At 36.2% G+C, this 14595-nt stretch overlaps 1 protein-coding gene across 3 annotated transcripts in view; it reads right to left on the bottom strand.

Annotated features, from left to right (window-relative positions):
- Positions 1-1336: 1336 nt before the first annotated feature.
- ap1g1 (adaptor related protein complex 1 subunit gamma 1) overlaps positions 1337-14595 on the bottom strand; it is an 88802-nt gene continuing 75543 nt past the window's right edge. For all 3 annotated transcript variants that reach the window (XM_059993007.1, XM_059993006.1, XM_059993008.1), the window contains 3 exons: positions 12199-12359; positions 9716-9814; positions 1337-6599 (listed from right to left, as the gene is read on the bottom strand). In XM_059993007.1, the coding sequence (XP_059848990.1) occupies positions 6498-6599; positions 9716-9814; positions 12199-12359 (362 nt within the window). In that variant the 3' untranslated portion in view covers positions 1337-6497. The remainder of the gene's footprint in view (positions 6600-9715; positions 9815-12198; positions 12360-14595) is intronic.

Here is a 14595-nt window from a genome sequence, read left to right on the forward strand (position 1 = left end):
ACTTCTGAAGCTGAAGAAAATTTGTCTTTACTTTTGTAATGTGAACAATATCCCAAGGCCCTTCAAAAGTAAACTTTAGACAGCATTTAAAGATCAGGGCCAAAATACATTCTCAAAGATAAGGGATATTGGAGCAATAAAGAAAATAAAAACCAGGTGTAGGAAATTAGTGTTGAGTATTAAGGGAATCCCAAGCTATCAATATCCCACTGTATCCTCTAACAACCCTCCACATTATCCACAATGCCTCCAACCTTTGTGTCATCAGTAAATTTACTAACCCATCCCTCCACATCCTCATCCAGGTCATTTATAAAAATCACAAAGAATCCCAAAACAGATCTGCAGATTATGCAGAGAAAAAAGCTGTACTAACCTTAACACATGAATAACACAGAGAATAAGCCATTTTAATCCAACAAAATACCTGTTTCAAGTTACTTTGAACGGGCAAGTTTTAATGATTGTTGGAAGACAATGACAGGAATATGTTTAAATATTGATGATAGATTTTAAAATCACAAAGGAGCTATCAGAAGGATTTTTTTCCAGAAAAACTGATGATAGTCATCATGAGTGAAGAACAGAAAAAGTCATCCAACAAATTTAAGCACTCAAGAGCCAGCAAGCTGTATGAGCATCTTGAATGAGTCAAGGGAAAATAACTCTGAAATGACTACAGTTTGGCAAAGGGCCAGAAGATGGTACCACTAAACTTCCTGGGAAATCTCTTATAGATATTACTTTACCTTATAATTTCACTTTGTAATTGCTTTAAAACCCAATTGTTAGATGAGAAAAATGAACTAACACCTGCTGTTTTAGCTCATCTCTAACCAGAACTGCTATTCAAGGTAAAACAAATTTGTACTTCCAATTTAATCTACTGCATTCCGTGTTCATGATGTGGTCTTCACCTGTTCATAACAGTTTTGGAAGAAAACAGAAATTGTTCTATTCACCCTCTTCTTGCAACTTAAAACTTTCCCAATAATGATCAAAGGCCCTTAATTTAAACAGTTACTTTTCCCATTGAAGCTGCCTGACTTGTTAAATGCTTATATTGTTTTTCCAAATGGCCATCACAGCAGATTTACTCCCATATATGAAACATCCAATGAATAGAAATGCAAAGACCTAAAATTAACTCTTAGTAATTTTCAACTCAAGTGTTAGATTATAAAATACATAATGGGAAAGACCATGAATTAAAGGCAACTGAGGAAGTCACAGTGCAAGGTTCTAAACTTTAACATAAAACCAACAAATGAAATACTGAAATTGTAACAATGCTCTCTAATCAACATCCTAGTAATAAAACACTGGAAAAATTAACTATGGACTTTTCCATTTATTTTATTAGTCAATGATCAATTTTTGCAACCCAGAAGACAAAACATACAAATCTAAAATGACCCAGTTACTTTTATGTCCCATTCACTTCAAGATCAATGGACATCATTTTGTACAATATCTCAAAAATAAGCTTGTAGTAATTGTTTATTTTCCCAATGATAGACGTATTTCATAAAACTTACAATATAGTTAAGGATAAAGAATCACAGGCGAGGCACATCTTATGAAATGGAAAAAGTGAAAAAGTTTGATGCATTTGAAGACCTAGTTCCCTCTGTCTCCGTATCATATGGTACAGTAACAAAGCAATCTTAAAGAATGGAATTCCAGCTTTCAAAACTGCAGGCTCAGTTTCACCAGTAAAATTTGCAGTAATGCATCAGGTAATTGAAATCAAATATAAGGCTATTTACACATTAATTCATGCATCCTGACAGTTTAAGAGGTATGGATTAGATTGTAATAGTTCAAACAATTCCCAAAGTTAGACAACTCTTACCTGTATTTTATACATTGTTTCAGATCAAGGCAACTTTTATCCCCAAACACAGCTTCCCTAAACATTTACCCCTCAGTATTTATAATGCTACTGAAATTTTTCTCTAGGAAAGAATAGCAGGCCAATGGAGCACACTCCACCATAAACCTGACAACCATATTTTCTTTATTTAGAAAGAAAAGATACACCCACTAGAAGGAATACCAATTTGCACAATTCTCAGATTTGGGTATGTTACACATCAAAACAAAACTCCTTCCCAAGCCAAATATGTAGCATGTTAGCAAAGTCTATTGCATGAAATTGTCTCCATTGAGGAATCATCTTTGTGAAATAAATTTTCTGCACTGATTTAGCCTTTTTAATCAACTTAAGGAGATGAACTACTGGCAGTAATTAAGGTGCTGGCAGATAATGTAAGACTCTAAGAACTATTAATTCATGTATTTTAACTAATACTTAACCCAATTCACAATTCTTGAATGCAACCATAGAATTTAATAAAGCAGTCCCACAATAGAAGTGAACATTTACACCTATGAATATAAGCCACAATTTTTAAAAAATCTCTTCTGTACTCAAAACACATTTGTCCATGATCCAGCAACAAAAGGAAAGCTGAACTAATAGAGCTTTGAAATTAATGTGATAAAGCAAATCTCTGGGTTCAAAAATGAAGGCTGTACAGCATCAGAAAGGTGCAAGTGCAGAAACAGCAATCTTTTGCTCTCAGCACAAAGATTCAAAGCAATAAAAACAGATGTTAGTAGATCAACATAAAACCTTAAAAGTTGCTGACCCACATTTTTGACTTTATTGCACAGTGTACGAAGTGAATTTAATCAGTAGTCAAAATGTCTGCTTTCTCAATCTTATCCACCTATTTCATTTTTAAAAATTCACCAGCAGACTTCAATAATACAAATATTTAATTAAATTGCCCCCCAAATATTATTAGACACTATGCATTTCTAGAATACATTCATATGAAAGTCTCTATACAACAGCATGGGAGTGCTCACATCTCCTTTTCACTCATTTGAATATTTACACCTGCCAGTGCTTGGAGCCTCAAACCACCATGATTTTTAAAAACATTTGCAATGATGAATTTGAATAATAGCATAATAATTTGAAAAAGATTAACAGTTTAGTGGCTTTGCTTTGTAGGAATGTATTGATTTTTTTTAATGTACATGCTTCCTGGTTTACCTACAGTTCAAAACAAATTAAAATCATATCCAGACAGTATTATTTTAAACAATTCCAATTTGGATAAGATGTCATGTTTTCTGTTCAAGGATAATTAATAACTTAGTTAATGATATAAAAATTGTTGGAGTGGACTACATGTTCAATTTCTGATTCACTTTCAGTTGACCAATCAGGTAGGACTAAAGCAAAATGACCAAAAGCACACAAATTCACGATGAACAAACTCAGCTATTTAACTATTCCTGACAGATGCTCATTAACATATGACAGTGAAGGTTCCAGCATATCATCAAATGATGAAGAAAGATATGCTACACTGAGTAGTACAAAAATATCTGGACTATCAAAACTATACAAAAATAAAAGATTTGAAAACATGACATTAATATCCTTGGTGTGGACCCTGCCAAACAAAAAACAATTAAATGATAGTATAACCAAACATTTTTTCAGATCAATGACCTTAATCAGGAGTTATGATAGATCACAGCTCTAAAAAGTTAACTATTTCCCATCTCCTGCTCAATCAGCTGAATATTTCCCATATTTTCTATTTAATTTCCAGCTAAAGCAAATTTTTAGTTCGACTTTAAGCTTTATTTTAATACTCTGCTCTACAATAAACTAGAAATTACTAAAAAGTGCTGAAGTATTTGTAATCAATATTTAACATAACTGCCAGCATGCTGTAAATATCCATAATAAGGTCATTGTTGATATCTTAATGGAAAGCCCCTCAACCATAGCTAGACTTCTAAGAGCCCAAAACAAAAATTAATCAACCAACTTGGGGGGAGGGAAGTGAATTTATTAAGTTACTACATACTTCTTTGCCTAATTATTTTTCTTCCACAGTAGCAATTATATAATGGCAAATCAATTACTACCATTTCCATCAGATTAACTGAAATCAAAGGACAATGGATAGTTTACCATATTAATTACATAAACTATTTCATGCATTTTTATAAATGCAAATTTACAGTGCCCCATTGGTTATTAAATATTATGAATTTACTAATGGCCTGTTAAAATATTGATTTATTCCTTTTTTAGAAAGTTATACATAGTTTTAGAATGCAGATGGCATAGGCACACCTATTTAATTATGGTACTGAACTAAAGAAATCAGCTCAAACTGTTAATTAACATGGAAATGAAACATGGAGATAGTAACAATCCATAATTACGAACAGGTAAGCAATATCCTGCAATCAATGCTCTGGCACAAATATCTAAATACAATTGCGTTAAATAAGGCATACCCAGCAATTTACACATTTTTTTTAAACTTTTGATCAAAATGAATAAGTGGAAAACATAATGATTTCACGTACTTAACTGGATTAACAGCAGAGAAACCACTCTAATTCTGTTAATTACTGGGTTTTATATGAAGGAATTAGACTGTAGTGATAATTCTTCATTTACCAGAGTAACCAATTTGCTGAATGATCATTTCATATTGTGCTTACAAAAACATACTGTAGCTTGTATACACTATGTGCAAAACAGTTACATATTAATCCTCTGACAACCAAGAACAACCTTCATCTTTTATGGCAAGCTAAATTTAAAAACTTTAACTCATCCTTGCTCGAACATTTACTGAAATAGTTACACTTTATGGATGCAGGCATCAAGGATAAGAGCATCAAGTAGATATACCATCAACTGCTCAAATACATTCAGGATTTGTCAAAAACTATCCAAAGTTTCTGATATAAAATAAATAACCATTTTTGCCTACCAAACCCCACCCTACCAAACAAAAGATCAAATAAAATGGCAGGCAGAAGTAACATTTTCAGAGCAGGTGACCTGTTCTGTTTAGTTAATTAAACATTTATTAAACTAATGTTAAGCCAGTTTAAATTTCACACCAAAAGCAAGGTCATGATTTTTGTTTATTAAGTATTTTGCTTTAATACTTGTTATCTTTTGGGGTAAAGACTTGAAATTGCAATAACTCATTTAGAGAGCCATTACAAAATATTCTAAATTTATTACTGAAACCCAATTGTTCTATTACATTTAGTCAATGCATCTATTTGCAAATATACCAAAAACCATTCTGCAAGTCCATGAAATTGAAGACCCAATCAAATTCATTTTCAAAGGATTTGAGGATTAGGATTTGTGGGATATCAATTAACAAATAACAATTAAAATATCCAAATTGTTTTTGCCATCTTTGAAGTCAATTACTCCAAAATAATAGTTACACAATACCAACACAATGGCATTTCATGATATACATAAAGTTGTCCAAGAAACACAAAACTTTGTCATTTGAATTTAAGTGAAGCAGACTTTGAGGAGGTTGAAATGTTTGTTGGCTAAGGTGTATCTGTTGACAAAAATAATCAACTTGCAACAAGAGGAATATCAATCAAAATTCCAGTTCAAAAAGGTGAAAAAATTTACCATCTCTGTGCAAATCAAATTATCTACTTTATGAAGATTACTCTACGCTATTAAAACAGGTTTTTGAAAAAAGTACTGTTTTTCATATCAGGAGAATAATATTCACTTCAGATTCATTGTTACCACTAATTGGAATATCACACACATTTAATGCTCATTATGAAAAGTATCAAGAAAATGAATCAAATTACTGAGCAACAGCAATCCTCCCACTACTGATCCTACCTAGACTATAAACAGCCCATACATAAGAATGAGTGCTTGGGAGACTGACAGTATGGATTTGCTGGTTGCTGTGGGATTGCAGTTGCCTGGGAACTCAGCTGGAGGCTGCAATGGCGACTTGAGAACTGTTCAGGTTACGAACAATTCACAGAAACAGAACCCTACCGTAACTTGGGGACAACTTGCACAAATGCATTTTTGGTTGAGTGTCATTATCCAATTTTTACTGTTCAACTAGTAAATACTAAAAGGGCAAAAATGCATTGAACATTTTATAAAAGAACCATTCCAAAGAAAATCATTACAGTACAGGACCTATAATCAATTTATAATGCTCTCTAATGCAATTCCCAAAGTATTAATGACAAAAAAATAAACAAAGGTTTCTTGATATCTTGACTCTGAAATCTTGTAAAGCTGCTGAACTCTTACTGACTCTAGGGTAGCACTGACTGGATCACAACTCCTGTGTAATTGTTCCAAGTTCTGCAAAGATCAGTAGGGTAAAGCAGAAACAACGTGTAGTGCATACCACGAGCTGATACTCCATTGATGAACACGATGTTGATAGAGACTAACATGGACATGTTTTGAAAAAGGAATAGCAATTGTAGGCAGATATTCTTCATAATTGGTCATTATTTTTGCATCCCACATTCCAAACATTAAGATGTGAATGTAGGCACACTCAGGATACAATCTTCCCAATGATTTACTAAAATCCACTGGTTGAAAAGAGGGGTGTTGCCTTCCAAAAACAAAAAAACATTAAGAATCACTGCCATGATTGAGGAGGGAAGTTATTTACTTCTGCTAAATCTTGCACTGGTGATCCATTGAGGTTGTACGTAATCTTGATTCTCATACGGAGTTGTTGCTATAAAAGACAAAATTGACCAGGATTACCAGACATGTTATGAACTAAGTAGTAGTGACAGGCACTGCACCAGCAACCCAGAGGGTGATTAATTACCAAAAGGACCAAGTGCAAAATTGAACAATGAGGTTTGGCGACTTTTAGACAAGATAAATTACCACAGGCACCCTGGTTATCTGTAACAAAGGAGACAGACTGCAGATGCTGGTAGTTGGAACAAAAATAATCTGCTGGAAGAGCTCAACAGGTCAGAAAACAACACCTGTGGAGGGAAATAGACTGCTGATTTTTGGATCAAGACATGAAGGTCAAGTTATGGTCGAAATGACAATAAAAGTGACTTCACTTGAAGGGTCTCAGCCTAAAACATTAACAACTGTCCATTTACCTCCACATTTACCTGCAAGACCTGCTTTGCTCTTCCAACAATTTTTTTAAAATCTGTAACAAATACTGATTGGGGACTTCCAATGGCTACCTATTGTGATTGAGACATTATTAACCCTGCTATAAATACTTAGATTCTTCAAAATAGCTTTGTAAGCAGGGAGAGTACCACTATGTGCAAAATGCAATTAGAAATGGTTGATAACTGCAACATGCCAGTGTTGTCCACAGCCTTAAAGTAGTAGAAAAAGATCCACAAATTTGACCGAAATTGTGAAAAATAGATCCTTAATCAGAGCTGACACAGTTAAGATCTTGCTTCAAGAAAAGCCATATTCTTAAAAAAAAGAGGGAATTAGTACTTAAATAGGAGAGAGAAATTCAAAATGGGATTTGTATTTTTACACATACAGTTCTTGGAAAAATTATTTGGAAGTTTTAAAATAAAAACTACCAAATCAGCAAAGTACATCTACATTGTGGCATGTCAGAATTGTTAAATATTGTTAGGATGCCTCAGCAAAATATTGCAGCTTCAAAATTATGAGCTGGGCAAGAGCACCACCATCTGAGCCAAAGCCAACATTGATTCCTCAGGATGTTTTTAAAACACAGGAGGGCAGTATTTGCATCATTCTCTGTAGCTAATACTAGAGTTAAATTTTCATTTACATTGAATGCTGCAGTAAACCCAAACTTGATTATTTCTGGGAATCAAATTCTGCCAATGTGATACAAAACATTCCTATCTCCTAGCCCATTTACAGTTTTATCTTCAATTCAACTATCAATGCTTACTCTGAATTACATTTACCAGTCAAAATGCATTAAAAATATTTTGTCAATTGTGTCATCTAGAGGGAAAGACAATTCCCCTAGGTACAGTGATGGAAATCCATGCAGTTATTATTTTAGAAGGCTGCAATTTGGCCCAGTAGGTCTCAGGGGAGAAATTTCTTTACTCTCATTCCCCTCTTTCTTTCTCTCTACTCCGATAATTTATTCTCATATATCCATCAGTGGCCTTCAATTTGTCTGCCATCAACTTACACCACATGACAAGAAGCCAATTAACTTACCAGAGGGCTTTTTTTGAGTTGTGGGTGGAAACCTGAGCACCTAGACATTTACAAGGCCATGGAAAGAAAATGATAATTATGCCGAAACCCTAGAGCTGCAGAGTACCAGCACTTATTGCTGCACTCATAACCCTATCTGGATTACTAGTAAGTACTACAAGAATATCGGCCAAGAGATTATGTTCTAAATGGTCATTCCTCTATTCTGAGGTTGTGCACTCTTGGCCAAGACTCACCCACTAGAGAAACATCCACTCCGCATCCACTTTTAATATAAGCCTTTCAATATTTGATAGGTTTCAATGCGATCCCCTCTTCTTCTGAACTCCAGCAAGAACAGACATGGAGACATCAGTCTTCGTATGTTAATCCTTTCATTTCTGGAATAATTTGTGAACCTCCTATGGACCCTCTCCAATGCCAGCACATCTTTTTTTTAAGATAAGGAGCCCAAAACTGCTCACAATGCTCTGAGTGCAGACTTATAAAGCCCCAACATTACATCCTTGCTCTTTTATTCCAGTCCTCTAGAAATGAATGCTAACCTCATATTTGCCTTCCATACCACCAGTCAGTGGCGTATGGTATTCACAGCGGACTTTGAGGCAAGAGGTAATGGGCTTGAATCTGGCTGGCTCCTAGCACACTCTATCTGTGCAGGGTTCAGCATCAAGCTAGCAACTCAGCCTCGTAAAACACAGACAAAAATGCTTTCAAAAAAAAAAAAAACAAAACAAAAAAAGACCGTCAAGGTTGTTGACCAATGCACCACAAGGTACGGAGAGGAGCAACAACCACTGACACAATCCTTTTTTTTTTTACTAACTCCATTTTCACATCAACTCCCCTACAGTAAAAGCAATTTACAGGGCAAAGCAACCTACCCAAGGACATGTAGGTTGCATCGGAATGAATCTACTAATTGTAGTGCCCCTTCCATCTTGTTATAACATGCAAATTCTGGTACAAGACGAGGAAATTTTGGGGGTGTCTGACCAATTGGGCAGCATCCATGGGAAAACTGAATGGATTTGCATTTTGGGTTACTGATTTTTTATAGAGTTTGTAGACTGAGGAATCTTCAAACCATGTTGTTGGCCCTCTTTCTCATGTCATGTCTGCTGCTTGGCCTATTAGAGTACTTCTAGTATTTTTTTCCATTTTTGTTTCAGATTGCTGCAGTATTTTACTTCTCCATCCCTGCCTGGTCAGTTCTGAAACAGGTGCCTGTCCTGGTTTTCCCAATGTTTTCTTTCATGTCAGATTTACAGAAACTGATACACTTGGTATTCATACTTAATTTTTATATCTTTTCCCCTCTGCTTTCTTTCAAACAGATCAACAGTCAAAAAACATGGCTTCAACACCTTCTCAGTCAGCACCAATTTGTTGTTAATCTTCACTTGGTTTATATTTAGACCTATATTTAGACATCCCTTTTGTTCTTGCCACCCATTTTCACTGTTCTCGCAAAGGGACATTAAACTGAAATGCTGAATAGTTCGTTCTCCAAATACTGCCTAACCTGCATTTTCTGCCTGTATCTAGCGTTTTCAGACGTTTGCTGAATCATGTCAGCTCAGGTTACACTTGCAAGGCAGCAAATTATTATTATTATTTTTTTTAAAAAACACTTGAGAACTTGTGTACCTTCTGCGGATTGAGCACTTTAATGACCTGTGTGACAGCTCCTGCATTTTGTGCTGGAATTATGTTATTACTTGGAGAAAGAAGCTGCAGTTGAAATGTCTGCAAAAATAAAGAAAACAGGAAGTTGATAAGTGTTCTGACCTGATATGAGATATAGCCTTAATACTAAAATAAGCAGTATTTATTATCTTGAAATGAACACACCACCCTTCATCCATCATGAAATTCAAACAAAGCCTGCATGCAGTAATCAGAAACTCTGACAGCATGTCTTAAACAAATCAACCTCTACCATTGATTCCAAGTGCTAATTGATGGAAACACACACAATCCTCACTTGAAAATATATTGTTACTTTAATATTAACACTGGATTAAAACCCTGAACTTGCTTTGAGGTTGCAGATTGCACAATTTTCAAGCAGCATTTCCAATTGAGTGCAGCAATCAATAATTTGCTAAACATGGATGGTTGGTGAAATGAGAAAGTGGTATTATTGATGTTCAGTTTTAAAGCAAAAGGATTCACAAGAAAATGCGCAAAAATGAGCAGATTATAGTGGCAGTCATCTCTTGAAGCATAGGATGAACTCTCATAACATCTTTGAAGAATCAAATAGTACATGCAAATGCATTTGCCATAGAACTCCATCATTTTATCCAATAATGCTGAGGATTATTATTATGCCAAGCAGATGAGATCAATATTCACATTCAAATGATTGAGAATTCTTGACAAGACGATTAAGAAAAAAATCAAGCTGAGTTATTAATCTTTTTTTAGAAAACTTATTTTACTGTACAATTACAAATAGTTTGAATAATGTTTTACAGTTGAGATGTTTAATTACCCAAGCATGAATATACAAGGATAATATCTTCTAGGAGGTAGCAACTTCACAGCTGAAATTAATGCAGTCTGAGAAGGGCTGGGCAATGTATGAATAAAATGAAGAGTTTTCTTCTTGAAGGGTATTGAATAGTTTCATTGAGAGGGTTTAAAGCAGTTGGTTAACAAAGTGACAGATGTGTTTAAAAATAAAAGCCAGAAAATCATGCGGCATGATTCATCAACCCTCCCAGACAGCATCAGACAACTGTGACCCACTGACATGAGACAGATTTGGTTGAATGATATTTTTATAGGAGGCTCAGGGTTGTCTGGACCAGGCCACAGACTTCAGGTAGTTGCAGATGGAGGCAATGAATAAAGGTGGGGCATCATGACCCAGCAAGAGAATGGCCTGATGGTAGCTGTTAACCAGAGATAGGTGTAGGCAGGGGATGTAGAAACGAAGAGGTGAGACAAGATTAGGGTAGAGACAGGTGGCTGTTTGGAACAGGGATATTAAGGGTGATTAAATGGAAGGGGTGGCATAGGGAATGAGTGAATCTGGAGAAAGATGAGACATGAAATGAAGAATACATTTCAGTTTATCTACATATACTGCCTGGTGGCTTTAAATGTGCACACGTTTATGCAAAGTCAAGCCCATTTGTGCTGTGTAAAAATAGGTGTGTTTACATGTTTATTTATTGAATAATACAGTATGGTCCTTCCAGCCCTTTGAGACATGCTGCCCCAGCAGCCTCTGACAAGCTCAATTAACATAATCACAGAACTATTTACATATCCACACATCTAAAACAACCAAAATATCTCTGATACTGCAATTAAGTCTTTCATAGCACCTGTGCATACATTTACTTGTCCATGTAACAAACTCAACTGAAAACTGTATGAATCACCACTGTTTTCACATCTGTTTACACTTGCAATTCTGGTCACTACACAATGGGAAAGATGTGATCATAGCATAAAACATGCAAAGAATATTTACAAAGTTGTCTCTTTGAACAATGATTGACATGTGATGTTATCCACGGGAAAGACCCACTTTGGATGACCACCAAGAACCAGAGATAGGATAGAATTAGAGCAATTAGAGGAGTTTACACACTTCTCACAATGAGTAAAGAAGTTCTGGAACTTAATGCCTGGGAAAGGGGTGGATGCAGAGACCTTTAGTTTCAAAAAAATAACCTTTTTTTGAGGAAACCCAAACTTTAAGCTATGGACCAAGAACTGGGAGGGATTAATCTAAAATCCATTTGTCCCACCAGGCACCTGGATAAAATAGTCTATATGTGATGTAAATTTTTATCATCACTATCAGCATAACAGCAGAAATTTCAGTAAATTGACTATAGCAGTTCTAAGTGGTCAAACACAATCTTAAAATCCCATTTACAATGGGATTGGCTACATAACGAATACTCCAAGTATATTCACAATATTTTCTGGAAAATACTTCAAAACACTGTAAAGCGTTTTTTTTTGTGGCCAAATTGTGACTTTCTGAAATCACTGTTTCAATTGATTATCCTCTACCGTTACCATAAAGCTCTTAAGTTGCAGCGATGTGACGAAGATATTAAACATTTATGACCTCAGTTTAGAAGTAGTACAAAACTGACAAATACCTTTGGTACCGCAGCTTGAAATACAAAGTCCGTCATATCTACTTCTGTGGAGTTGGTAGCATTTATTGTAACAACAGTTACATTAGGATTCGTATTGGAACGTTCAAAATTAAAATCAATTTTTAAACCACCTTTGCTGTATGCTGTAACTGAAGGAATTCCTGTGGGGGAAAAAGAACAGTACATTTAATGATTGTAGTTTTCACAATTTAACCATTTCCACCTCTATTGCATTAAATCTCTAATTTTCATTATGGACATCAAATGTTTCATATTTCCATCATTTATCAAACTGCCATGCTTCCCTGAATGGTGGACCAGCCTGCTCATTTAGGCTACCATTCAAACTTGTTTTAATCTCTCTTAACCCTATAATCTTCCTCAAAAAGTGCTAATTTGTACTGTCTTAGCCATGTGTAGATTTGAGGATTAGAAATTTGCTCCAGATTTCAAACCCTCTTTTACACTACCTGACAAACTTGTCGCTCATGTTGTGACTTCCTGCTGTCACCCAGACCAGATTTATACCTGCATGCTCACAATTCTATATGCCATTCTGCCTCTTTTCTCCATTTCCTCTTTTCATAGGCTATTTCACCAATACTAACAATAACATCTAAGAACTCTGGGAGCCACTGTGCATTTACTCCCAAGTCAGGTTTCAATGAAGACCATACTGGATCTATATTCTCTCTTCCCCCACCAGGTTTTTATATTACTGATATTATTACCTTTCATCTTCATTTTTAATCTACCTCAGCACAGATCTCCTGAGGATCACAATCAAAAGGGCATTATACAGCCTCTCTGCCTCTGTACTGCTTTTCGCAATTTTATCCTTGTCCACTTCAACTCCCTTCCAGAAAGTTAAGAACCAACATCTCTGCCTTATCTACCATATCTCACCATTCAGGGCCCCAAACAGTCCTTCCAAGTGAGGCAACACTTCACTTGTGAGTCTGTTGGGGTAATCTATTGCATCCTGAGCTCCTGGTGCGGCCTCCTCTACATCGGCGAGACGCAACGCAGATTGGGGGACTGCTTTGTCAAGCACCTTCGCTCCGTCTGCCACAACAGACAGGATCTCCCAGTTGCCACCCACTTCAACTCTGCTTCACATTCCCATTCGGATATGTCCATACATAGCCTCCTCTACTGCCATGATGGGGCCAAACTCAGGTTGGAGGAGCAACACCTCAAAAACCGTCTGGGTAGTCTCCAGCTCCTTGGCATGAACATCGAATTCTCCAACTTCCGGTAATTCCCTCCCTCCCTCTTCCCCCATCACTCTGTCTCCTCTTCTAGCTGCCTATCACCTCTCATGACTCTGCCTTCTTCTACTACACAGTGCTTCCCCCGAGATTCCTTCTTCACCTTTCCTGCCTAGCCCCCCCCCCGCTTCCCCTCCCCCACCCCTTGATCTTTCCTGTGATTCGTTTTTCACCTGGCACCTACCGGCCTTCTCCTTCCCAACCTCCCCCCACCTTCTTTATAAGCCCCCTGCCCCCTCCCTCTTCAGTCCTGATGAAGGGTCTCAGCCTGAAATGTTGACTGCTCATTTCCACAGGTGCTGCCTGACCTGCTGAGTTCCTCCAGCTTGTTGTACGTGTACAGTTTCTAAATACCGTCAGTCGTGTGCACTTTTGTGGTTGTTAGACACTACATCATACTTAGAGTGAACAGTTTTAAATAGACTGTGTGTTCAAAAAGGAATGATATTTGTCGCTGATAGTCAGCAAGAAAGAAGCAGTTAGGCAATTTGGAACTGTTCTGCTCACAGCGATTTCAAGCATTCAGGCTTGGAGATGCCAGAAATGGACGAGAGTGAAAACAGAATGATTTCACTACTTCAGCAAGTTAGAAACTACAAAAAAATTTGGAAGTATTGACAATCAAAAATGTAACAATGAAAAAGAAGATTTGGAGGATGCAATCATTAAAAGGATTGTATAAAAGCAATCCATTATCTACATCAGGCATAGGCTGATTATGCTCATTGACAGTCAAAAGAACGTGACAGCGTACACTGCATTGATACCCATTAGGAACCAATACAGTTTTATAGTAGAAGTGTTCTAATCTGTTCTTGTTTTCATTTAAATGATTTGTTACTCAATTAAACTGCAGTTTGTCTTTTTCTAATAACTTTTTAACTATTTCCATGGCCTAATTGGGGCAGTCACTTAACTGGTCCTAATTATATTGATCCCAATGTGTCTCAATTAATCAGACTCCAATGTACTTGGTTACAACAATTGACGGGAATGCCAATTTCACTTGGCATTCCAAAACAAGAGACCAACATAGTTTGGACAATTTTCATTGACAGAAAACCACCAGTTATCCTTGAGTAATGTGCATGTCACTCAAGAATATTTATACTGATTTTTCAGTCAA

This window comes from Hypanus sabinus, chromosome 17 (genome assembly GCF_030144855.1).
Source record: "Hypanus sabinus isolate sHypSab1 chromosome 17, sHypSab1.hap1, whole genome shotgun sequence".
In the NCBI taxonomy this organism is placed as follows: Eukaryota; Metazoa; Chordata; class Chondrichthyes; order Myliobatiformes; family Dasyatidae; genus Hypanus; species Hypanus sabinus.